Source organism: Staurois parvus, unplaced genomic scaffold (assembly GCF_062004578.1).
Source record: "Staurois parvus isolate SC_StPar_1 unplaced genomic scaffold, SC_StPar_1.0 ptg000287l, whole genome shotgun sequence".
NCBI classification, from domain to species: domain Eukaryota; kingdom Metazoa; phylum Chordata; class Amphibia; order Anura; family Ranidae; genus Staurois; species Staurois parvus.
This window is the reverse complement of record NW_028318083.1, coordinates 10418882-10445980: the sequence shown is the minus strand read 5'-3', so window position 1 is coordinate 10445980 and position 27099 is coordinate 10418882. Positions and strand designations below refer to the sequence as shown.

General features: G+C 46.4%; 1 protein-coding gene across 1 annotated transcript in view; it reads right to left on the bottom strand.

The window, feature by feature from the left end:
* LOC149458374 (cytidine monophosphate-N-acetylneuraminic acid hydroxylase-like) overlaps nt 1-27099 on the bottom strand; it is a 253892-nt gene that overhangs the window by 48250 nt on the left and 178543 nt on the right. Inside the window, exons 10-11 of the mRNA XM_089682231.1 lie at nt 21102-21242; nt 17261-17435 (exon numbers count right to left, since the gene is read on the bottom strand). Coding sequence (XP_089538357.1) covers nt 17261-17435; nt 21102-21242 — 316 coding nt within the window. The remainder of the gene's footprint in view (nt 1-17260; nt 17436-21101; nt 21243-27099) is intronic.

The window sequence follows — 27099 nt, the reverse complement described above, 5'->3', positions numbered from 1 at the left end:
TTGGCTCAAGTAAGCAACAAATTTGGCAAAATGCAGAGTGTATTGCACACATACAATAGAACTATATATATAAGTGATAATATACAGGCGATTCTCAAAATCCATGGCATAATATTTCAAAATACTGTACCATACAACCCAGAACAAAATGGGGTTGCAGAAAGAATGAACCGTACTCTTTGTGAGAGTGGAAGAACCATGCTGTTTGATGCAGATATGCCAACCACATACTGGGGAGAGGCAATTATGATTATCTCCCAAATTCACTATCAGGAAAATGAACAGAAAAAACTCCACATGAATTGTATATTGGAAAGGCCTGGAATTTGAACCATCTAATTTTTTTTGGAAGCAAAGCCTATGTGCAAATTCCAAAAGAAAAAAAAAATGTAGAAAGTGGGATGCATATGTAAAGGAATGTATACGTGTGGGATACAGTGAATCTCAAAAGGGATACAGAATTCTACACCAAGACACAAGCAAGGTAACCATCAGTAGAAGTGTAGTGGTCAATGAAACTTTAGTGTGTCCAAAATTTAATGAAATAACACAAACGCTTCAATCTGAGGGAAATTCTACATCAGTGTCACATGAAGAGAAGCAACAAAGTGACACAAATAGAAATTAATGCAAACAATCCAAATTCTGTAAAAAAGAAACCAGGCCACAAGAGGCTTCAATCAGGAAATCCAGAAATTATAAAGGCATTCCAGCCAAACATCTGCTCTATGTTGCTCGCGTAGCATTAAAACCAGAGCCAGATTCATGGGATGAGATGAAAAGACTTCCAACCCAAAAGAAACACATTTATAGAACTGAGATCCGAAATGGGACTAATATAAGGAGTAGTTGTTGAGTGGGAGTGTTGGACTTTAGTGTTCATGTACTTTGTGCAACAACTACATCAGTATCCAGTAGAGATATATTCTAGATGGTTGTGTTTATAAATTTGTAGCTGCATCTATGGTAAACTCTATGTCTTTTCTATGAATAAAGTTTCTTGTTTTCCTTGTTGCAGTGTAGCAGAAAAACACATGTGGACTGTGCACTGTTTATTCTGTAAGGCTATGTACAGAATTTCTAACAGTGTGTTTCCAATAATATCACAATTATTTCAAGGGAATAATGGATAGTGAATGTTGGTGACTAGAGATGAGCGAATCGAAGTAGGCGAAGTGGAATTCATTTCGAATATTGGAAAAATTTCGATTTCGAATCCGAAAATTATCATACTTCGGATGCGCGAATCAAAATTTTTCCTAAAATGGCAGCGACATGTGCGGCGACGGAGCGGGGATGTCTGGGAAGGCGCGCAGACAAGGCGCGCTGACCCATAATGCATTCATTCATGACATGTGATCGCATTAGCCAATCATCAGCCAGCCAGCCAGCACAGTGTAATGGTCGAGCTATAAATGGCGGCCATTTTAGAATTCTCCATTTGCCTCCAGTCATTCAACAGAGGCAGACATGGCTGTATTCAGGGAGAGAGTTAGGGACAGAGAAACGTTACTTAGGGACACAGAAACGTTAGTTAGGGCCACAGAATCGTTACTTAGGGCCACAGAAACGTTACTTAGGGCCACAGAATCGTTAGTTAGGGCCACAGAAACGTTACTTAGGGACACAGAATTGTTACTCAGGGACAGACAGAATTGTTACTGAGGGATACAGAATTGTTACTGAGGGCCACAGAATCGTTACTTAGGGCCACAGAAACGTTATTTAGGGCCACAGAATTGTTACTTAGGGACAGACACAGAGTTGTTACTGAGAGACACAGATTTGTTACTGAGGGCCACAGAATCGTTACTTAGGGCCACAGAAACGTTACTTAGGGCCACAGAAACGTTACTTAGGGCCACAGAATTGTTACTTAGGGACAGACACATAATTGTTATTGAGGGACACAGAATTGTTACTGAGGGCCACAGAACCGTTACTTAGGGCCACAGAAACGTTACTTAGGGCCACAGAATTGTTACTTAGGGACAGACACAGAATTGTTACTGAGGGACACAGATTTGTTACTGAGGGCCACAGAAACGTTACTTAGGGCCACAGAAACGTTACTTAGGGCCACAGAATCGTTAGTTAGGGCCACAGAAACGTTACTTAGGGACACAGAATTGTTACTCAGGGACAGACACAGAATTGTTACTGAGGGATACAGAATTGTTACTGAGGGCCACAGAATCGTTACTTAGGGCCACAGAAACGTTACTTAGGGCCACAGAAACGTTACTTAGGGCCACAGAATTGTTACTTAGGGACAGACACAGAATTGTTATTGAGGGACACAGAATTGTTACTGAGGGCCACAGAACCGTTACTTAGGGCCACAGAAACATTACTTAGGGCCACAGAATTGTTACTTAGGGACAGACACAGAATTGTTACTGAGGGACACAGATTTGTTACTGAGGGCCACAGAAACGTTACTTAGGGCCACAGAAACGTTACTTAGGGCCACAGAATCGTTACTTAGGGCCACAGAAACGTTACTTAGGGCCACAGAAACTTTACTTAGGGCCACAGAATTGTTACTTAGGGACAGACACAGAATTGTTACTGAGGGACACAGAATTGTTACTGAGGGCCACAGAACCGTTACTTAGGGGCACAGAAACGTCACTTAGGGACACAGAATTGTTACTCAGGGACAGACACAGATTTGTTACTGAGGGATACAGAATTGTTACTGAGGGACACAGAACCGTTACTTAGGGCCACAGAAACGTTACTTAGGGCCACAGAAACGTTACTTAGGGCCACAGAATTGTTACTTAGGGACAGACACAGAATTGTTACTGAGGGACACAGATTTGTTACTGAGGGCCACAGAAACGTTACTTAGGGCCACAGAAACGTTACTTAGGGCCACAGAATCGTTACTTAGGGACACAGAAACGTTACTTAGGGCCACAGAAACTTTACTTAGGGCCACAGAATTGTTACTTAGGGACAGACACAGAATTGTTACTGAGGGACACAGAATTGTTACTGAGGGCCACAGAACCGTTACTTAGGGCCACAGAAACGTTACTGAGGGACACAGAACCGTTACTTAGGGCCACAGAAACGTTACTCAGGGACACAGAATTGTTACTGAGGGCCACAGAACCGTTACTTAGGGCCACAGAAACGTTACTTAGGGCCACAGAATTGTTACTCAGGGACAGACACAGAATTGTTACTCAGGGACACAGAATTGTTACTGAGGGCCACAGAACCGTTACTTAGGGCCACAGAAACGTTACTTAGGGCCACAGAATTGTTACTCAGGGACAGACACAGAATTGTTACTGAGGGACACAGAATTGTTACTGAGGGCCACAGAACAGTTACTTAGGGCCACAGAAACGTTACTCAGGGACACAGAATTGTTACTGAGGGCCACAGAACCGTTACTTAGGGCCACAGAAACGTTACTTAGGGCCACAGAATTGTTACTCAGGGACAGACACAGAATTGTTACTGAGGGACACAGAATTGTTACTGAGGGCCACAGAACCGTTACTTAGGGCCACAGAAACGTTACTCAGGGACACAGAATTGTTACTGAGGGCCACAGAACCGTTACTTAGGGCCACAGAAACGTTACTCAGGGACACAGAATTGTTACTCAGGGACAGACACAGAATTGTTACTCCGGGACACAGAATTGTTACTGAGGGCCACAGAACCGTTACTTAGGGCCACAGAAACGTTACTCAGGGACACAGAATTGTTACTGAGGGCCACAGAACCGTTACTTAGGGCCACAGAAACGTTACTTAGGGCCACAGAATTGTTACTCAGGGACAGACACAGAATTGTTACTGAGGGACACAGAATTGTTACTGAGGGCCACAGAACCGTTACTTAGGGCCACAGAAACGTTACTCAGGGACACAGAATTGTTACTGAGGGCCACAGAACCGTTACTTAGGGCCACAGAAACGTTACTTAGGGACACAGAATTGTTACTCAGGGACAGACACAGAATTGTTACTGAGGGACACAGAATTGTTACTGAGGGCCACAGAACCGTTACTTAGGGCCACAGAAATGTTACTCAGGGACACAGAATTGTTACTGAGGGCCACAGAACCATTACTTAGGGCCACAGAAACGTTACTTAGGGACACAGAATTGTTACTCAGGGACAGACACAGAATTGTTACTCCGGGACACAGAATTGTTACTGAGGGCCACAGAACCGTTACTTAGGGCCACAGAATTGTTACTCAGGGACAGACACAGAATTGTTACTCAGGGACACAGAATTGTTACTGAGGGACACAGAACCGTTACTTAGGGCCACAGAAACGTTACTCAGGGACACAGAATTGTTACTGAGGGCCACAGAACCGTTACTTAGGGCCACAGAAACGTTACTTAGGGACACAGAATTGTTACTCAGGGACAGACACAGAATTGTTACTCCGGGACACAGAATTGTTACTGAGGGCCACAGAACCGTTACTTAGGGCCACAGAATTGTTACTCAGAGACAGACACAGAATTGTTACTCAGGGACACAGAATTGTTACTGAGGGCCACAGAACCGTTACTTAGGGCCACAGAAACGTTACTCAGGGACACAGAATTGTTACTGAGGGCCACAGAACCGTTACTTAGGGCCACAGAAACGTTACTTAGGGACACAGAATTGTTACTCAGGGACAGACACAGAATTGTTACTCCGGGACACAGAATTGTTACTGAGGGCCACAGAACCGTTACTTAGGGCCACAGAAACGTTACTCGGACACAGAATTGTTACTGAGGGCCACAGAACTGTTACTTAGGGCCACAGAAACTTTACTTAGGGACACAGAATTGTTACTCAGGGACAGACACAGAATTGTTACTGAGGGACACAGAATTGTTACTGAGGGCCACAGAACCGTTACTTAGGGCCACAGAAACGTTACTCAGGGACACAGAATTGTTACTGAGGGCCACAGAAACGTTACTTAGGGCCACAGAAACGTTACTTAGGGACACAGAATTGTTACTCAGGGACAGACACAGAATTGTTACTGAGGGACACAGAATTGTTACTGAGGGCCACAGAACCGTTACTTAGGGCCACAGAAACGTTACTCGGACACAGAATTGTTACTGAGGGCCACAGAACCGTTACTTAGGGCCACAGAAACGTTACTTAGGGACACAGAATTGTTACTCAGGGACAGACACAGAATTGTTACTGAGGGACACAGAATTGTTACTGAGGGCCACAGAACTGTTACTGAGGGCCACAGAACTGTTACTTAGGGCCACAGAAACCTTACTTAGGGCCACAAAAACGTTACTTAGGGCCACAGAAACGTTACTTAGGGACACAGAATTGTTACTCAGGGACAGACACAGAATTGTTACTCAGGGACATAGAATTGTTACTGAGGGACACAGAATTGTTACTGAGGGACACAGAATTGTTACTCAGGGACACAGAATTGTTACTGAGGGACACAGAATTGTTACTCAGGGACACAGAATTGTTACTGAGGGACACAGAATTGTTACTCAGGGACACAGAATTGTTACTGAGGGACACAGAATTGTTACTGACGGACACAGAATTGTTACTGAGGGCCACAGAACTGTTACTTAGGGCCACAGAAACGTTACTCAGGGACACAGAATTGTTACTCAGGGACAGACACAGAATTGTTACTCAGGGACACAGAATCGTTTAATTAAAGAGTATGTCAGACAACATGCAGAGGAGTGGCAGAGGAGGCAATGTTTTAGGAGCGAGCAGACGTGGCAGCACAGGAAGGGGTCGAGGCAGCACTATTCGCAGCCAGAGGCCAGTGCTCCCGGTGTCATCCAGCGGTCGTGTCTCCACTGACAACCCTGCCGTCATCGATTGGTTGGCTCGGTCGTCTTCCTCTTCCCAGGTCACCTCTGACACCTACAGCCAATGGTCGGTGGGTACGTCAGACACAACCGTTAGTTGGCATGGCCGGGGAGCAAGCCCACTGAAATCACGTGTCCTCTACCTGCCCCTGTCCTTTGGTGTTCCCTCACCAAGCGAAGTATCGCATGCTGTGGGCTCAGCCCCACTGTACAGTGATGAGGAGCTAACAGAGGGCGGTCAGGAACGGGGGGAGACATCCGCCTCTTCAGCAGCCAGGCGAAGAAGTAGTGGCGAGGAGAGTGGCTCGGTAGCCGGTCTAGAGACAGGTCTGTCTCCTGACCCACACGCAGCCAAGGGGGCTAGTAGTGAGGCGGAGACCCTAATTGATGATGAGGAGGCTGATCGCACTTGGCAGCCTCGTCGTCATCAGGCTATTGCTTCCGCATCATCAGGAGAAGAGGGTGGCGGCTTGGCAGCGAGCAAAACAGTCAGTGGGTTGCCCAGGAGGCAGCAGGGTCGCAGCAGTGTCAGTCGAGGCAAATGGCCACGGAGTACAGCACCAGCTCCACTGCAGCCTACCACCACGGCCAGTAGTGGTGCCGGTGTGCACGGAGGAAGCAGCAGTCAGCCAGTGAGGAGTATCGGGGGCAAAGTTTCCTACTCGGCGGTGTGGCAATTTTTTGTCAAGCCGCCCGAGGAAGTAAACGTAGCCGTATGTCGACTATGTGGCCAGAAAGTCAAGCGTGGCCAGGGGGCCCATGTTGGGACTACAGCGTTGCGGCAGCATATGCAGCGTCGCCATTTGGTGGCCTGGGAAAACCGTGATAAAGATACGGCGGTTCTGCCCGCCCCAGCCCCCGCTCCATCACCCGCTCCGTTACTTGCTCCATCACCCGACGTCAATCGCCCTCTATCAGCCAGTCAAGGCTCCAACACCTCTGCTGAGGGGAGTTGTCGCTCGTTGGCATCTTCCGCTCGTTCAGATGCTCCTTCTCCTGCTACTCCTCTTCACGGATTCCGTCAGCAGTCTTTCTTGGAATCCGTTTCCAAGAGACAACAGTTTGCGAGCACGCACCCGACGGTGCAAAAGCTGAACGTCCTCCTGTCCAAGTTGCTGGTGCTGCAGTCCCTCCCTTTCCAAGTGGTGGACTCAGCACCTTTCCGAGAAATGATGGCTTGTGCCGCGCCGCGGTGGAGAGTGCCAAGCCGTCATTTCTTTGCCAAAAAGGCAGTGCCAGCCCTGCATTCACATGTAGAAGAGATGGTGGGCCAGTCTTTGAGCATGTCGGTCTCTGCCAAAGTGCACGGCAGCGCCGACGTGTGGAGCTGTAACTACGGTCAGGGACAGTACATGTCATTTACGGCCCACTGGGTGAACGTGGTGCCGTCACAGCCGCACCAGCAACTTGGACAGGTCACGCCGCTTTTGCCTCCACGTTTGCACGTCCTTGGTCCACAAAAGATGTCCGCCTCTACCACCTCTTCTTCCTTCGTGTCCTCAGCCGCCACCCCCGTGCCAAGTCCCATTACCCGACCGGCATATCACATGTGCAGGGCGCAACGGTGTCACGCTGTGCTGCACCTGGTATGCCTTGGCGAACATAGTCACACAGGGGAGGAACTTCTCAGTGTAATGAACAGAGAAATCGACAGATGGCTGTCTCCGCGCAAACTGAAAATCGGAACCATGTTGACCGACAACGGAAAGAACATGGTGTCTGCTCTGCGTCAAGGAAGGTTGTGCCATGCGCCATGCATGGCTCACGTGTTCAATCTGGTTGTCAAGCGGTTCCTAAAATCCCCCATCCCACTGCAAGACATCCTTAAAATGTCACGTAAACTTTGCATGCATTTCAGCCATTCCTACACCGCAAAGCACACCCTCCTTGAGCTGCAGCGGCAGAACGGAATTCCACAGCATTGCCTGATCTGCGACGTTGCAACAAGGTGGAATTCAACCCTACACATGTTAGACCGCCTTTACGAACAGCGAAAGGCCATCACCGATTTCCTGATGTTACAAGCGGATAAAGGTACTCCCCTGTGTAACTTCGATGTCAGCCATTGGCAGCTCATGCGTGACACCTGCCGCTTGCTCAGGCCCTTTGAGGAGGCCACGCTATTCGTGAGTCGGCAGGACTATGGGATGAACGACGTCATTCCTCTGTTGCACGTCCTGGAACAAATGCTGTTAACAATGGCTGGTCAGGGTGCGGTAGACGTGGCGCACAGATCTCAACGCCACATGACCCCTGTGGGGGCAGGACAGGAAGAAGAGGAGGAGGTAGAGGAGGACATTTGTGCTCAGGAATTATTGAGTGAAATGGGTGGTTTTTCCACTCAGCGGACAGGAGTGGAGGAGCAGGAGCATCTGGTAGAGGAGGAGGAGGAGGAGACAGAGGACCCAGACGCACCGTGGCAGTATGCTGTGGAGATGGAGGCAGGGAGTCCCTCGCATTCCTTGGCACAAATGGCCCATAGCATGCTCGCTTGCTTGCGTAGCGACAGCCGAATAATAACCATCAGACAGAGAGATGACTTTTGGCTGTCCACCTTGTTGGACCCTCGCTACCGTTCAAAAATGGTGGCCTTTTTCACACCTGCTGAGAGGGAGGCCAAAATAACGTACTATAAAAACCACCTATGTAGTCAGTTGGTCTCTGCCTTTGTGTGCCAATGTCCATCCTCAGACACTGTGGGCCCTGTGCGCTCGTGTTCCGCTGCCATGGCAGCAGGGGAGGGGTGGGGTAGTAGGAGCAGTGGCAGCTCCACCTGCAGCGGCTGCCTCAGTCTGCAGTCGATGATGAGTAGCTTTCTTCACCAGCGCAGTGAGGAAACTACTAACCAGCCGCAGCAGCAGCAGCATCAGGTGGACCTGGAGCAGGAGCTCAAACAACAGGCTTGGGCCTACTTGGACAGCACCCTGCCAACCGAGGTAGACAATCCCCTTGACTACTGGGCAACGAAACTTGACCTTTGGCCCCAACTAGCTGAATTTGCCCTTGAAAGGCTGTCATGCCCGGCCAGTAGCGTGGCATCGGAGCGCGTGTTTAGTGCGGCAGGAGGTATTGTAACTCCGCGGAGGACACGACTGTCCACCCAAAGTGTGGAGAGACTCACGTTTGTGAAAATGAATCAGGCGTGGATTAGTCTGGATTTCAAACCACCAGTTCCTGACACAACTGACTAAATCCGCCATGAATCATGCCCCTGCCATGTGCCACTTTCAGGTCTCCTCACACTGCTGGTGTGTTCAATTTTTTGACATAGGGTGCTGGCAGATTACGGGCCTCCCATAGCTGCTGCCAGGCCCCTAATCTGCCATGGGCCCCTATACCGCCTCCTCATGCTGCTGCCAAGTCCAGAGTGTGTCATGGGTCCCTGTACGGCCTCCCATTGCTGCTGTCTCCATCGCCACACTCTGCCATGTGCCACTTTCAGGTCTCCTCACACTGCTGGTGTGTTCAATTTTTTGACATAGGGTGCTGGCAGATTACGGGCCTCCCATAGCTGCTGCCAGGCCCCTAATCTGCCATGGGCCCCTATACCGCCTCCTCATGCTGCTGCCAGGTCCAGAGTCTCTCATGGGTCCCTGTACGGCCTCCCATTGCTGCTGTCTCCATCGCCACACTCTGCCATGTGCCACTTTCAGGTCTCCTCACACTGCTGGTGTGTTCAATTTTTTGTCATAGGGTGCTGGCAGATTACGGGCCTCCCATAGCTGCTGCCAGGCCCCTAATCTGCCATGGGCCCCTGTACTGCCTCCTCATGCTGCTGCCAGGTCCAGAGTCTCTCATGGGTCCCTGTACGGCCTCCCATTGCTGCTGTCTCCATCGCCACACTCTGCCATGTGCCACTTTCAGGTCTCCTCACACACTGCTGGTGTGTTCAATTTTTTGACATAGGGTGCTGGCAGATTACGGGCCTCCTATAGCTGCTGCCAGGCCCCTAATCTGCCATGGGCCCCTATACCGCATACTCATGCTGCTGCCAGGTCCACAGTCTCTCATGGGTCCCTGTACGGCCTCCCATTGCTGCTGTCTCCATCGCCACACTCTGCCATGTGCCACTTTCAGGTCTCCTCACACACTGCTGGTGTGTTCAATTTTTTGACATAGGGTGCTGGCAGATTACGGGCCTCCCATAGCTGCTGCCAGGCCCCTAATCTGCCATGGGCCCCTATACCGCCTCCTCATGCTGCTGCCAAGTCCAGAGTGTGTCATGGGTCCCTGTACGGCCTCCCATTGCTGCTGTCTCCATCGCCACACTCTGCCATGTGCCACTTTCAGGTCTCCTCACACACTGCTGGTGTGTTCAATTTTTTGTCATAGGGTGCTGGCAGATTACGGGCCTCCCATAGCTGCTGCCAGGCCCCTAATCTGCCATGGGCCCCTATACCGCCTCCTCATGCTGCTGCCAGGTCCAGAGTCTCTCATGGGTCCCTGTACGGCCTCCCATTGCTGCTGTCTCCATCGCCACACTCTGCCATGTGCCACTTTCAGGTCTCCTCAGACACTGCTGGTGTGTTCAATTTTTTGACATAGGGTGCTGGCAGATTACGGGCCTCCTATAGCTGCTGCCAGGCCCCTAATCTGCCATGGGCCCCTATACCGCCTCCTCATGCTGCTGCCAGGTCCAGAGTCTCTCATGGGTCCCTGTACGGCCTCCCATTGCTGCTGTCTCCATCGCCACACTCTGCCATGTGCCACTTTCAGGTCTCCTCACACACTGCTGGTGTGTTCAATTTTTTGACATAGGGTGCTGGCAGATTACGGGCCTCCTATAGCTGCTGCCAGGCCCCTAATCTGCCATGGGCCCCTATACCGCATACTCATGCTGCTGCCAGGTCCACAGTCTCTCATGGGTCCCTGTACGGCCTCCCATTGCTGCTGTCTCCATCGCCACACTCTGCCATGTGCCACTTTCAGGTCTCCTCACACACTGCTGGTGTGTTCAATTTTTTGACATAGGGTGCTGGCAGATTACGGGCCTCCTATAGCTGCTGCCAGGCCCCTAATCTGCCATGGGCCCCTATACCGCATACTCATGCTGCTGCCAGGTTCACAGTCTCTCATGGGTCCCTGTACGGCCTCCCATTGCTGCTGTCTCCATCGCCACACTCTGCCATGTGCCACTTTTAGGTCTCCTCACACACTGCTGGTGTGTTCAATTTTTTGACATAGGGTGCTGGCAGATTACGGGCCTCCTATAGCTGCTGCCAGGCCCCTAATCTGCCATGGGCCCCTATACCGCATACTCATGCTGCTGCCAGGTCCACAGTCTCTCATGGGTCCCTGTACGGCCTCCCATTGCTGCTGTCTCCATCGCCACACTCTGCCATGTGCCACTTTCAGGTCTCCTCACACACTGCTGGTGTGTTCAATTTTTTGACATAGGGTGCTGGCAGATTACGGGCCTCCTATAGCTGCTGCCAGGCCCCTAATCTGCCATGGGCCCCTATACCGCATACTCATGCTGCTGCCAGGTCCACAGTCTCTCATGGGTCCCTGTACGGCCTCCCATTGCTGCTGTCTCCATCGCCACACTCTGCCATGTGCCACTTTCAGGTCTCCTCACACACTGCTGGTGTGTTCAATTTTTTGACATAGGGTGCTGGCAGATTACGGGCCTCCTATAGCTGCTGCCAGGCCCCTAATCTGCCATGGGCCCCTATACCGCATACTCATGCTGCTGCCAGGTCCACAGTCTCTCATGGGTCCCTGTACGGCCTCCCATTGCTGCTGTCTCCATCGCCACACTCTGCCATGTGCCACTTTCAGGTCTCCTCACACTGCTGGTGTGTTCAATTTTTTGACATAGGGTGCTGGCAGATTACGGGCCTCCTATAGCTGCTGCCAGGCCCCTAATCTGCCATGGGCCCCTATACCGCATACTCATGCTGCTGCCAGGTCCAGAGTCTCTCATGGGTCCCTGTACGGCCTCCCATTGCTGCTGTCTCCATCGCCACACTCTGCCATGTGCCACTTTCAGGTCTCCTCACACACTGCTGGTGTGTTCAATTTTTTGACATAGGGTACTGGCAGATTACGGGCCTCCTATAGCTGCTGCCAGGCCCCTAATCTGCCATGGGCCCCTATACCGCATACTCATGCTGCTGCCAGGTCCACAGTCTCTCATGGGTCCCTGTACGGCCTCCCATTGCTGCTGTCTCCATCGCCACAGTCTGCCATGTGCCACTTTCAGGTCTCCTCACACACTGCTGGTGTGTTCAATTTTTTGACATAGGGTGCTGGCAGATTACGGGCCTCCCATAGCTGCTGCCAGGCCCCTAATCTGCCATGGGCCCCTATACCGCCTCCTCATGCTGCTGCCAGGTCCAGAGTCTCTCATGCCATGTGCCACTTTCAGGTCTCCTCACACTGCTGGTGTGTTCAATTTTTTGACATAGGGTGCTGGCAGATTACGGGCCTCCCATAGCTGCTGCCAGGCCCCTAATCTGCCATGGGCCCCTATACCGCCTCCTCATGCTGCTGCCAAGTCCAGAGTGTGTCATGGGTCCCTGTACGGCCTCCCATTGCTGCTGTCTCCATTGCCACACTCTGCCATGTGCCACTTTCAGGTCTCCTCACACACTGCTGGTGTGTTCAATTTTTTGACATAGGGTGCTGGCAGATTACGGGCCTCCCACAGCTGCTGCCAGGCCCCTAATCTGCCATGGGCCCCTATACCGCCTCCTCATGCTGCTGCCATTTCCAGAGTGTGTCATGGGTCCCTGTACGGCCTCCCATTGCTGCTGTCTCCATCGCCACACTCTGCCATGTGCCACTTTCAGGTCTCCTCACACACTGCTGGTGTGTTCAATTTTTTGTCATAGGGTGCTGGCAGATTACGGGCCTCCCATAGCTGCTGCCAGGCCCCTAATCTGCCATGGGCCCCTATACCGCCTCCTCATGCTGCTGCCAGGTCCAGAGTCTCTCATGGGTCCCTGTACGGCCTCCCATTGCTGCTGTCTCCATCGCCACACTCTGCCATGTGCCACTTTCAGGTCTCCTCACACTGCTGGTGTGTTCAATTTTTTGACATAGGGTGCTGGCAGATTACGGGCCTCCCATAGCTGCTGCCAGGCCCCTAATCTGCCATGGGCCCCTGTACCGCCTCCTCATGCTGCTGCCCGGTCCAGAGTCTCTCATGGGTCCCTGTACGGCCTCCCATTGCTGCTGTCTCCATCGCCACACTCTGCCATGTGCCACTTTCAGGTCTCCTCACACACTGCTGGTGTGTTCAATTTTTTGACATAGGGTGCTGGCAGATTACGGGCCTCCTATAGCTGCTGCCAGGCCCCTAATCTGCCATGGGCCCCTATACCGCATACTCATGCTGCTGCCAGGTCCACAGTCTCTCATGGGTCCCTGTACGGCCTCCCATTGCTGCTGTCTCCATCGCCACACTCTGCCATGTGCCACTTTCAGGTCTCCTCACACACTGCTGGTGTGTTCAATTTTTTGACATAGGGTGCTGGCAGATTACGGGCCTCCTATAGCTGCTGCCAGGCCCCTAATTTGCCATGGGCCCCTATACCGCATACTCATGCTGCTGCCAGGTCCACAGTCTCTCATGGGTCCCTGTACGGCCTCCCATTGCTGCTGTCTCCATCGCCACACTCTGCCATGTGCCACTTTCAGGTCTCCTCACACACTGCTGGTGTGTTCAATTTTTTGACATAGGGTGCTGGCAGATTACGGGCCTCCTATAGCTGCTGCCAGGCCCCTAATCTGCCATGGGCCCCTATACCGCATACTCATGCTGCTGCCAGGTCCACAGTCTCTCATGGGTCCCTGTACGGCCTCCCATTGCTGCTGTCTCCATCGCCACACTCTGCCATGTGCCACTTTCAGGTCTCCTCACACACTGCTGGTGTGTTCAATTTTTTGACATAGGGTGCTGGCAGATTACGGGCCTCCCATAGCTGCTGCCAGGCCCCTAATCTGCCATGGGCCCCTATACCGCTTCCTCATGCTGCTGCCAAGTCCAGAGTGTGTCATGGGTCCCTGTACGGCCTCCCATTGCTGCTGTCTCCATCGCCACACTCTGCCATGTGCCACTTTCAGGTCTCCTCACACACTGCTGGTGTGTTCAATTTTTTGACATAGGGTGCTGGCAGATTACGGGCCTCCTATAGCTGCTGCCAGGCCCCTAATCTGCCATGGGCCCCTATACCGCATACTCATGCTGCTGCCAGGTCCACAGTCTCTCATGGGTCCCTGTACGGCCTCCCATTGCTGCTGTCTCCATCGCCACACTCTGCCATGTGCCACTTTCAGGTCTCCTCACACTGCTGGTGTGTTCCATTTTTTGTCATAGGGTGCTGGCAGATTACGGGCCTCCCATAGCTGCTGCCAGGCCCCTAATCTGTCATGCGCCCCTGTACCGCCTCCTCATGCTGCTGCCAGGTCCAGAGTGTGTCATGGGCCCCCGTACCGACTCCTCATGCTGCTGCCAGGCCCGTAATCTGTCATGGGCCCCTGTACCGCCTCCTCATGCTGCTGCCAGGTCCAGAGTGTGTCATGGGTCCCTGTACAGCCTCCCATTGCTGCTGTCTCCATCGCCACACTCTGCCATGTGTCACTTTAAGGTCTCCTCACACTGCTGGTGGTTTCCATTTTTGTCATAGGGTGCTGTATGGCCTCCCATTGCTGCTGCCTCCACCGCCACACTGTGGCTCCACACTCTGGTTTTGGCCCCGTGACTGCCCAAATGAGTGAAGTGTGCGGTGATTCTAAGATCGACGGCACTCATCTGCATGTCATACTGACTGTCAGTATTATTTCTCTTCCCCAGCAGACTCCAAGGGCATTTAAATTAAAGGTACAGTGTTCTGCACTAATATAACGGCTCTCTGAAGCCTAGGAACACCCTTTTATAAGTTAAATTCGCAGCGAATATATTCGACTCGAATCGAAATTTTTTCACGAATTCGCCGAATCAGTCGAATCGAATTTTTGAATACTTCGCTCATCTCTATTGGTGACTACATTGTTGCATATGATTCCTCACTACAGCAGGAATCTAAAGAAATGCTTACTCCGCTTACAGGGAAGGAGCAGAGTCCTTTCATCTCAGAAACATAAGTGATGATTAGCTGTGACTCTTGGCCAAGCACCCTATATGTATGTGCCACTGCCAGATGAATGAAGCGTAGTATTCCCTATAATGGGGTCTTATATATTCACATAACAGAGCTTGATTGACCCCTAATGCTGACCCTCGTTCTTCTAGCCTGAGTGATGCTGTACAGTAGACATGTGTGGTTCGTTTCAATCAGAATCTAAATGCGGACACATTTTTTGTTATTCGGAGATTCAGATGTATCCAAATTTCCTAATTACAATAGTAACGAATTTAAACAAATCTGAAATAACAAAACGAGATAACGTCGGAGATCTGAACAGATGAGTCCCTAGGGTTGGTATCACCCAGTGCGGTAACACTTGGTGACACCCCCTCCGACGATCCCCGCAGAATGGATCGCATCTGCGGATTGAGCATGGTGGATCGGACTCCGATCCATTATGCTCAATCCGCAGATCTGATCCATCCTGCGGGGATCATCGGCTTTCTTTACAACTTACCTTTTCTTGGAGCGGGTCTGGTGTAGCGGCATGTGTCTCTCATGTAGATGTCCTCCCTGAAGCAACTGCGCATGTCCCAGTTTCTACAGTTGGTGATCGGCTTCTTATGTCTGAAACCGGGACATGCGCAGTTGCTTCAGAGGGACATCAACATGGAAGACACATCTTGCCGCTACACCGGTGTCACCCTGTATAGGTTGCATGCCGACGATCACATATACGGGGTGACACCGGACCCGCTCCAAGAAAAGGTAAGTTGTAAAGAAAGCCGACGATCCCCGCAGGATGTATTGGATCCATCCTGCGGGGATCGTCGGCTTGCTTTACAACTTACCTTTTTGTGGAGCGGGTCTGGTGTCACCCCGTGCGGTTGGTGTCACCTGGTGCGGACTGCACCCCCCGTACCTGCCTTGGGACGCCACTGGATCTGAATAAGTTTCAAATACAAAATCGAAAATGAAATCAAATTAAAATTTGTAAACAAAAATAGAATACAATAGAATTGAAAATAGAGGAATAGAAAAGAATAGAAAAGTAAATAAATGAATAGAAATAAAAGACTAGAACAGAACAGAGTAAAACAGAATATAAAAGAATAGGATAGAAAATTAAGTAACAGAATAGAAAAGAATAGAATAAAAAAGAATATAATAGAAAATAACAGAATAGAAAAGAATAAAATAGCAAAAACAATAGAATAAAATAAAAAGAATATAACCGTTCTCCAAAATTTGAATTTCAATTAAAATAAATTAGAATTTGAATAGAGTAGGAAAGAAAAGAATAGCAAGAACAATAGCTTAGAATAGATATACCCTTCTTCAAAAATTAAAATTTCAAATAGAATACATTTGAATAGAATAGATAAAACAATAAAATAGAATGAATATAAACATCTTCCAAAATTTGAATTTCAAAAAGAATATATTCAAATTCCAATATAATTGATTTAAATAAAATAGAAAAGAACCAAAAAGAAAAGAATTGAATAGAAAAAAAAACAATAGAATAAAGAGAATAGAGATAATTCAGAATACATTTGAATTCGAATAGAATATAATAGAAAAGAAAAGACTAGAATAGAAAAGAAGAGAATAGAATAGAAAAAAACAATAGAAAAGAATAGAAAAAAATAGAATATAACTGTCTTCGAAATTTGAATAGAATAAATTCAAATTCAAATGCCGATTAGAATTTTCCAAATTCGGTCGATCTGAATTAAAATAAATGAATTCAATAAATTTGAATACATGAAATGAAACAAATGCTAAAAGCGAATTAAACTAATTTAACTAAACAAATTTAAATAAAAACAAAATTAAACAATTTTTTTTTGTTCTGCACATGTCTACTGTACAGCAGACTACAGGATTCTGAAATCAACTCAGATTCAGACATATGCACTAGTTGGGTTAAAAAATATTTTTTGTTTGTATTGGTATGCCATAAAAAGTGGAGAACAAAAAGCTAAATCTGACACAGAGGAAGCGATTGATTTCAGTTTTCCAAGGGGTGTGCTACCGAATATTAAATTGAGGGTGCCAATAATTTTGTCCAGTCCATTTTTGCAGTTTTGCGTAGAATGGGTCAGATTTGGCATTTTGTTTCTTTACTTTTTTGTGTCATACCAATACAAACAAAAGAAATAAACATGAGAATACCTAAACATTTGTAATTGGAACAATTTTTGGGTGAAGTACTGCATTATCGGGCAGAAATGCCAGGGTGCCAATATTTTTGGACATGACTGTATGTGGAATTCAGCTCTTACAAATAATAGGGATAAAACTGACTTAATGAAAGTCATTGTACTTACCCTGATAACCAAGTTATAGTCTTTGAACCCAGCCCAGGTGAAATATTCTTTAATCCAAGATGAATAGTTAAAGATCTCATCAGTAAATGAAATAGACATGGGATCCAGATATAGTCCAAAGTCCCAAGAATCTTTGAAGATTTTGGTGCCTTCTGGTGGACCAACAATGGCTTCTCTATTCAGTGACAAATCAGAACATTTCATTATTAACATTACTGAATATAGAGACATAAAACAAGTAACTGGTCCCTATTTTGCAACAAAGGTATGTTACTAGAAGTACTATATTTCTCAGAACAACCTTGTACAGCAAGTCTAGAAAGCTAGATCATGATAAAAGAATGTTGGTGGAAGAGATCCAGTATGCCTCCCAGGTTAATGCAATATGCACGAGAATGTACAGGAGTTAGTGGTGTACTTGCTGTCATGTAATGGAATTCCAATTTTTTTTTTTCTAATAGAGAAAGGGAATTCCAAAGTTTAGTCTCAGGTGTCATTTGTCAAAGAAGGTGTGATCATACAAGTAGATTATTTATTTTGTTTATTTGCTGTGCAAATGCCTCAGCATTCACACAGCCATCATGAATAATTGGCAGTTCCATCTAGTGATCATAAAGTGGTATTTTCCTACGTTATTTCAGGAAAATATCGCATTGTGGACACTAGATGGAGCTGACAATCATAGGAAACATGTATTCGGCATCTTACAGGTAATTATTCACGATGACTGTGTGAATGCTGAGTCATTCGTACAGCAATTTTTTAAAGTTGTGACAGGTGTGTGGAAAATTTTGAAAAAACTACTTGTCCAAGGGACTAAATCGGTGTGACAATCTACTTGTCCAGATAAATTTTTAATTTTTTTTAACCAAAACCGTATTTAAAATCGGAGGTGATATTAGGAATGTTTTAAAAACAAAAGGGGTTTGACGACTTAAACGTTTAGTATTTTTAACATTGCACTGTTTATCTCCTCCTCCCCTCCCTGCCTGTCTTCAGCACCGCACTCGGGTACTAGCAGGGAGCAGAGAGACCTTGCAGTGTAATGAACACTGATTGGGTGCTCGTCAGGAAAGGGTGGGTCAGGGCTTATCTTTTATCCCTTTCACTGCCAGAGAAAACAACATTTTAGGCCTGAAGATTACACAAAACACCCAAACATTATGTATTTTCTGAAATCAGAGACCCTAGTGAATAAAATAGTGGTAGTTCCTTTTTTTTATGTTGCATGATATTAGCGCAAAATTTCAGTAAAAAATACTAGTTAATTTTACGGCACAAAAAAAAAAAAGCAATAAATTACCCTATTTTTTTTGTAAAATATAAAAGATGAGGTTGCATAAAGTAAATAGATATATACTTGTCAAACCTTAAATTTGTGCTCGCTCGTGAAATGGCGACGAACTTCAGTACCTTATATTTTCTATAGGTGACGCTTTTAAAGCCCCTTATAGGTCATCATAGTGTTACAGAGGAGGATTGGTGCTAGAATTAGTGCTGGCGTGCTTGGCGATATGTAACATGTGTATCGCAATCAACATTTTCATGCATAGGCACCCCAGAGTATGCTCTTATGTTTGTACATGCGTATATCTGGGGGGGGGGGCTCAATTGTTTTTTTGGGGGGGTAATATGTGCTTTGGTGTAGCTTTCATTTTTTACATTAACTTTTTTTTTTTACTTCTTTTTTTTTCCATCACATAGGGGACAATGTTCCCTATGTGATGAGCTTTTGGTGACAAGCTCTCTTCATTGAGCCATCCAAGGTCTAAAAGACCCTGGATGTCTCCCCTGTGCTCCCCTCAATGTAATGCAGTGCACATCGCACCGCATTACATTTTTTCCCGGCCTCAATTGCCTGGAATCTGTGAATGGGGACCTGGAAGTGACGTCAAACATCACTTCCGGGTCAGGACAAGGAGGGGCGTGGACATGTCTGCTCTCTTCCCTCCCCTCTAGCTGTCGGCGGTGGGCCGGTCCCGGGCCTGCAGATGGGCAAGCGGAGCCCAGGAGACAGTGGACGGGGGAAGGTTCACACGGGGGGCAGGAGGCTGGCACTGTGTGGAAACATTGGGGCGGCAGTGCTGACGCCCGAATGCTTCCACCTGACAGGTGATCCTTGCTGCGGGCAAGCAGCAGGGCTAAAGGTAGAAAAAAAACTACCTGCCCGGTGCCCGGAACTACATGTCCCGGGTGTTGGGCGATATAAATTCAACATCCTTGCATAAGGACAAAACGTTAAGATCACACCACATGGCAAACGGATGTGACGTCAACCCTCATCCCAGAGCTGAAAAGCCAGATTTTGCTAAAGCAGAAGCTGGGTGAGACCCCGACCTGTTGGCATTGTGGTGGGCATGAGAGTCCGGCAGAATGGATACATTGTTTTACCCTATGAGCGGGATTATTTTAACTCGGCTAGAAGACCTTTCCATAGTCCTTTCAATCTTAACCAGTAAAAAATTGATCTAAGCCCTGGTTCACATCTGTGCGGTTGTGCCGCGATTTGCACGGGCACGAGAGCCGATTCATTTGAATGGACTCCCGTGCCCCAGGTCACGCAGAGAAGAAGTCCCTGCACTGCTTTGGAAATTGCAGTCTGCACGGGAACCAAGGTTCCCAGTACGGTTGCGATTTTCAGTGTCCCACATTCCTCTGTGTGGGTGGTGCAGCTGCAGCCATTTGTGCGGGTCCTGCAGCAGCACCACCCACACAGATTGAACCAGGGGTAATAAAAGTATTTGGATACCATTAGTTGGATTATTTGCAAGTATAAGTATTGAAACAATCATTTTCAGATCTTTTTTTTCTTGAACCTAGTAATACTTTATTGGGGCAATAGTACTCTCTTTATTCAATAAACATCAAAAAAGATAAGGCAAATATTGCATATTTCAGGGTGGATTTGATTTAAATCAAACTGATTTAAATCACGATTTAAATCACTAGTCAGTAAGGCTTGATTTAAATCCTAGTTTTCTACATAGACTAATTCTTGCTGGTATAACTTTAATATGCAAGTAGATGAAGATTTTTAGAATAACAACTTTTCATATTTGGACAACTTTTCTGTTTTACTTGGGAAGGAGAAAAATAATCATTCCCTTAATAATAACAATTTAAATAGATTTATTCATCTGAAACAATAACATTCCAGCATATGTTATTTGCTTAAACAAACATCCATGTTTGTTAACTAATTTGGCTAAACAAAATATATATATTTTAAGAAACTTAGACTGTCAGCCCCTTCCTCCTCACACTTAGTTTCACTTTCTTCTTGTGCAGATCTATTCCACTCCAAACAATCAGAAAAATATTGTTTCTATTCTATTCACTGAACTTCTTGAAACTTAGCACTGAAGGGGTTTATTCTGTATTCATAGGTTTGTAGAAGTTAGGATTAAGGTCTTTTTCTTAACTCTGTTCATGTTATAACATTTTTGCTGTGAAGAAGAGGCATGTGATCTCCACTGAGTCAAATTCAGTTTTGAGAACTGCAAAAGTAAACCAAGCATCTGTGATAATATCTTGTAGGCAGAGAAACTGCCCAATAATCTTACAAAAACCTCTGGAAGAGCATAACATTGTGAATGGATTAATGGAATTTATTTACCAAAAAAATTAAACATATACAACCTTATTCTACATAATTAAAAAACTAATCTTTATTTCATGATGGAATAACCTTTGGATGGTAATATATTTTCCTCAAAAAGCATTTTATTTAAAAAAAATCCGATTTAAATAAAAAAAATCCGATTTAAATAAAAAAAATCCAATTTTTTTGGATTTTTAAAAAAAAATTATTGATTTTTATCCACCCTGGCATATTTATTACCTGTCACTTGGGTCCTTTAATACCCTGCCAACATCCAGCACAGCTCCTGGCTTTGGAGTCCAGGTAAAAACATTTGACGTTTTAGTTATCAACTGATTCAGTGTTGCAGCATCATTTTTAATGTTTGTATCTTTAATATATCTGTAATGAAGATAAATCACAGAGATGAATCACAGGAAAGGAGGATTGTGAATGTATACAATATACGAAAATAAAGAAGAGAGAATCTGTTCCTCGTCTTCTGAAAATATAAGGTTGGATACAAGGTTGGATAACAACTGTATGACATGTCCTCACACTGACTAATTAACATAGAACTATACTGTGGACATGTTTCTGGTTTTGCAATTACAATAGTACTACAACATAGGTAGATGGGGGGAATTGTCACAAAGTAGCTAGCTTAGGGGGTAGAAAAATATGAATCTGGCTTTGCATGGCTGGTAAACTGTGCCTGCTTGTGCTCCAGTGGGATGAGAAATTATATATTCTGAATAAATTATTTATTCTGGCCCATGAAATTAATTAGGACCCAAATGCTTGATGCGGGTAAATGCACGTACACACTTTTACAAGCGTCAGACTTTTTTGGTCAAAATGCTGCTGCCAGGGGAGTGTCAGGTATTTACCCCATAGTAATTGTGTATTAAAAAAATGCACATTACCCTTATTACCCTTGTTTTACAACAGTAAGGTTATTTGCTGTAATGAGAATATGCAGTATATTGCAGCTTAAAGGTCTTAGATGTGTTGGCTGTATTAGTTTTCTTTTTAAGACAAGAACATATTTTTAGCAAATACAGAAAATACCTTTTGCACCAAAAAAAAAATGTTCTTTCCTAGCTGTCTTCTGTAAACTACCAATTGTCCTGCCCCCATGTAATGAAGATGGAGATATGGACATGTTTGTAGTCCATATAAAGAGCAGCCTAAGGTGACACCCATGGATCCCTCAATAGATACAGTGGTGGATTGACACGTACTACCTGGCCTTGCTGGAGTAGGTTCGGTATTTTTGGAAGTAAGACTGGTGGTTCTATTTGCCAAAGACTGTAGTAACGGAAACCACGTCCTGCAAGGCCAAAGAGGGATGAACGCTATCACTATTCCTTTATGCCTGCGTACCTGTTAAGCAATCTGAAAATCAGAGGTATTGGTGGGAATACAGAAGCTAGGTCACAACAAATATCTAGTGTTGCGCTTACAAAAATGCACTTACAAGCATAATAAATATAAATGTAAAACGTGCAGCGCTAATAATAGAAATAGGAATATAGGATAAATATCTGATTACTCCCCAAATAAAGTACCACAGTAATGTACTTAGTTATTACAACAGATACTCAGTAGATAATCATTTGGTGATTAATCACCATATAGGGTAGTAAAATATAATGTCCAGATATGCAATGACTGAAATATATGAATAAATAAATAATAGTCTCAATAAAGTGCAGGAATATTCAAATGTGAAAACAATCTTATGATCTCAGTAGTATCAATCCAATATTCCGGTGACATGCGGGGTATGGTAAAAATGCACACTCACCGGATGCACATTTTAAATGCGCAGTGTATAAATATATTGCATTCTGCATAAAGTCCCCTCATGGATGGAATGGAATACCGCCCGGTCTGGAAAGCTCTCCTCTGGAGTCTGGGGTAGTTAGAAGTCAGCCAGAGGTCCCCTTTAGGTGGGATAGAATGCAGCCTGGTGTGGATATCCCTCTATGGACAATGGGGTATGTGCCTGGGATCCTGGGGATTAAAGGCTCGGTACAGAGCTGTTAATAAATCTAAATTATGATTCGGCACTTATATTGATGGCAAGCTTGCAAAATATTTATGATTAGTCATAATTAATATTAATATGTGCAAATCGTTTTTTGACAAATGGTAGTATTACTATTCTTCAATTAAACTGAGACTGAAAAAGATATGAATAAGTAAAGCTGAGACAGTAAAATAAGACAGGAGTAAGCTGAACTAGCTAAATCAGTTGAAGGCTGAGTATACTATATTTAGGCTGGTAGTTATGTCAAGGTTATTAGAAGTGACTTACTATTACATTATGTATTTTAATAGTATCTGTGTGTATTTAGTATACGTTTCTAACATTGATACATATATAGTTTAGTGATTATACATTGATATGTTCTTAAGCTATATTATTCTTTAAATATATAGCTGAGGGTTACATCATTAATATTATTTACATCAGCATACATATGTTCCTGTCCATCAAACATCATATGTATAGTATCCCCTCCCTTTTATGAAATGGCTTTGCTAAGCAGTAGTAATTTCCATAGAAGGTATTAAGATCACTAACTATGACGTACATTTGCCTCATAAAAGACCATGAGACAACGGACAAGAGGGACACACTTACACGCTACATGACTCTTGCATACACACGTCTGAGAAGCTGCAACAGGTGCATACTGTTACAAGATCACTTCCAGCTACAATATAGTCACGTCCGGCTTCTTCTTCACAAAGTCATTGAGACAGACAAGGACATGGATAACTGCACATGGCAAGGACAGCCATGACAGATAATGGTGACTTTGTCTTTAAACGTTTGCTTGTTATTTTTACAGTAATTTTATCTACATGGAACTGTTCATAATACGCTTTACATTGTTACTTTACACCATTGTGTGATAGAATAAAATCACACTTCATTTTTTATTTCAATGGCTCTTTCATTCATAATCACCTCAAGACACTAGAAGAAGTATTATATGTGTCTAAAATCCAACAAGAGCAAAACAGGATGCCCATAGTGTAGTACTTTGATAAATGGAAAGGTTTATTGTGCAATATAAGCGATAAAACATGAGAACATCTGTGGGGTGGTAGAATATACAGATGCAGCATGAAGCTGCTTAGTGCAATAACCAGCTGGAAAGTCAAGATGGCCGCCGCACCTCCGTGATCTTGACTTTCCAGCTGGTTAGTGCACTATATGAGTCTGGATAGAATTATATACATCAGGCGTGTATTGACCCCCTATAATTAAGGGGTCAAAGGATCTGGTAAGCCTCCAATTTGATATCACGGTGGTGCAATTCTCACATTAGTGGTTATATTTAAATGAAGACTTTCTATTATTTCACCCCAGAATAAGGAGACTGTTCTATATACCTCATAAGGACTGCTCCGTATATGTTTATTCATTATATTTATTTTTGGCAGTGGTTCACTATTGAGCACTTTTCTTGTTTGTCCTTTATTGGACACATATCAGTTGTATATTATTTATGTGAATTTTTTATGTATTTATATAGTTCACTTAGCGCATCACTGGATATTTATTTTGATTTGTGATCTAGAGGGGATATCCTCTTGATGTGTTTGCCGCTTTGAACACAACTAGGTCTGGGTATTTGCGTGATTTATCTATTTAACATAAGCTAGGTCACAAATCCAATCATAGCTAAGGGCATCCACTGCTTCTGCTTCTGGAAACTTCACTCTTGTTAGAAAGCATTTGCACTTTGCTTTGGCTGGAGTCACCATTAGATCGAGGTCCGGATAACTCCACTGATTGCAGGTCTCGTGGAAGACTGACTGGTTCAGGGACCATTTGTTGTTGTACAGAGTCTTGTGACTCAAAGCATCCACCAAATAATTCTGAGGGGCTGAAATATAAGCAGCTGACAGGTGAGTTAGATTCCATTGAGCCCAGTTCCTAATGGTCGAGACTTCTGCCAAATGTGCTTGGCTACGTGTTCAATCCTGGCGGCGCACATAAGCGACTGCCGTTTTGTTGTCCATATGAAGTATCACATTGGAACCACAGACTTGCTCCCGAAATGCCTTCAAGGTCTGGAAGGTTGCCCTCAGCTCGATTATATTGGAAACTTCCTGCCATTTGTTTTTTCAAAGGCCCTGGACGAAGAACCTGTTGAGATGAGCCCCCCAACCTATCGCCGAGGCATCCAATCTCTGCACTCTGTCCAGATCCTTAGCCATCGACGAGAGTGCCAACGATAGCTTGCAGGCACATCTGGCAGATATGTAAATCTTTTTAATCTCTGAATCTATTCTCTATCCTCAATATCCACCAATGGAGCCACTTCCAAAGGCTGGACTTCCTCTTCCTTAAACGAGTACATCTTATCGAACCTATTTGATAGTGATGGTTTCCTATCCACCTATTTTCACTCATCATAACTGATATCTCTCACTTTCTCAATTAGAGGGAAAGAAACCCCTGACTCTCAGATGAGGATAATACTTCCTTATTTTGGCTGTATGACTTTGTAAGGGACCGGCCGGCGGTACCACTAGCACTCCACTGGTCGGGTGTTCCCAGCGCACGGAGTCTAAGCCCCAGGGTACTTGTTCACCAGGGCCCCTGATGGTGGGGATGGACTTGGAGTACCCTAGGACCAGGTCGTGACTACTGAGGACACCCGTCATTGGTAGGGGTATTCGCCAGGGGCTCCCACGGGAGAGAGCCAGGTATGAGGAGGTCTGGAGACCCCGTAGAGGGGGACGGATGGATGGATGGATGGCTGAGCAGGAGCAGGGTCATACAAGCCGGGTCGGTAACTATGGGGACGGTGCGGTACAGAGCAGCGGGCAGAGAATAGTCGGGTCACGCGCCAGGTCAGCAACAGCAGGTCAGATCCAATAGGGGGCATTCAGGAGAGAGGTCAGGCAAGCAAGGGTCAAAACAGGAGAAAACAGCAAGGTCAGGGCACAATCCGGGTCAGCAACTTACTTCAGACAGGTTCACAGGTTCACAGGATACAAAAGACCAAAAGGCACTGAATGACAGCTCAGGGCCATTTAAATATCCCGCCCTGCGCTGTCATTGGTGCCAGGCGCGCGCCCGCGGTCACTACTGCGCATGCGCGAACCTGATTGCCGCGGTCGGCCAAGTCCCGGCGCTCGCGTACAGGGAGGTGTACTGCGCCTGCTCCGGGACCAGCGGCGCGGCGATCTCCGACATTGCCCCCCCCCTACGGGCAACCTCCGGATGCCCACCCGATCTCTCCACCACGGGTGATCACGAAGAAACTCCCGGACTAGTCTAGGTGCGTGGACATTATGAGCCGGTTCCCAGGAATTGTCCTCAGGACCATAGCCCTTCCACTTAATTAGGAATTGGGTCTGGCCCCCCCTTCTTCGGCACTTAAGGATCGTTTCCACCTCAAATTCCTCTTGTCCTTCGACCGTTACGGCCTCAGGGGGTCTGGATTCTCGTTCTGGGAAGGCATCTGGGATCACTGGCTTCAGCAGAGATACATGGAAAACTGGATGAATTCTGAACGTGGCCGGAAGGATCAGCTCATATGCCACTTCGTTGACCATCCGCTTTACCTGAAAAGGCCCCACAAATTTAGGTCCCAATTTTTTCGAGGGACAAAGCATCTTTAAGTTGGTTGTGGCCAACCACACCTTCTGCCCAGGCCGCAACGCCAAATCCCCTCTTCGTTTCTTGTTAAACTCCTTCTTATTGTCCTCTTGGGCCCGAGCGATGGCTTCCTGGAGTAATTTGTTATTGACGGAGAAGAAGGTCAGCGCATCCTGCGTGGCTGGAACTGGGCATTCAGAGACCAAGTCAGGGAGAAAGACAGGGTGAAACCCATAATTCGAAAAGAATGGGGACTGCCCCGTTGCCGAATGGCTTGCGTTGTTATAAGCGAACTCCGCCAGGGGTAAAAGAGACAGCCAATCACCCTGCAGGAAAGACGTGTAGCAACGCAAGTATTGCTCCAGGGTCTGGTTCGTCCTCTCGGTCTGACCGTTGGTCTGAGGGTGGAACACGGAGGAGAGGGACAACTTGATGTCCAGGGCCTTGCACAGAGCCCTCCAAAACTTAGATGTAAACTGGACCCCTCGATCAGAGACGATGTCCTCGGGTACTCCATGAAGTCTAACGATCTCCTGGATAAATATTCGCGCCGTCTCAGTTGCTGACGGAGTCTTCCTTAGTGGCACGAAGTGAGCCATCTTGGATAGGCGATCAATAACCACCAGA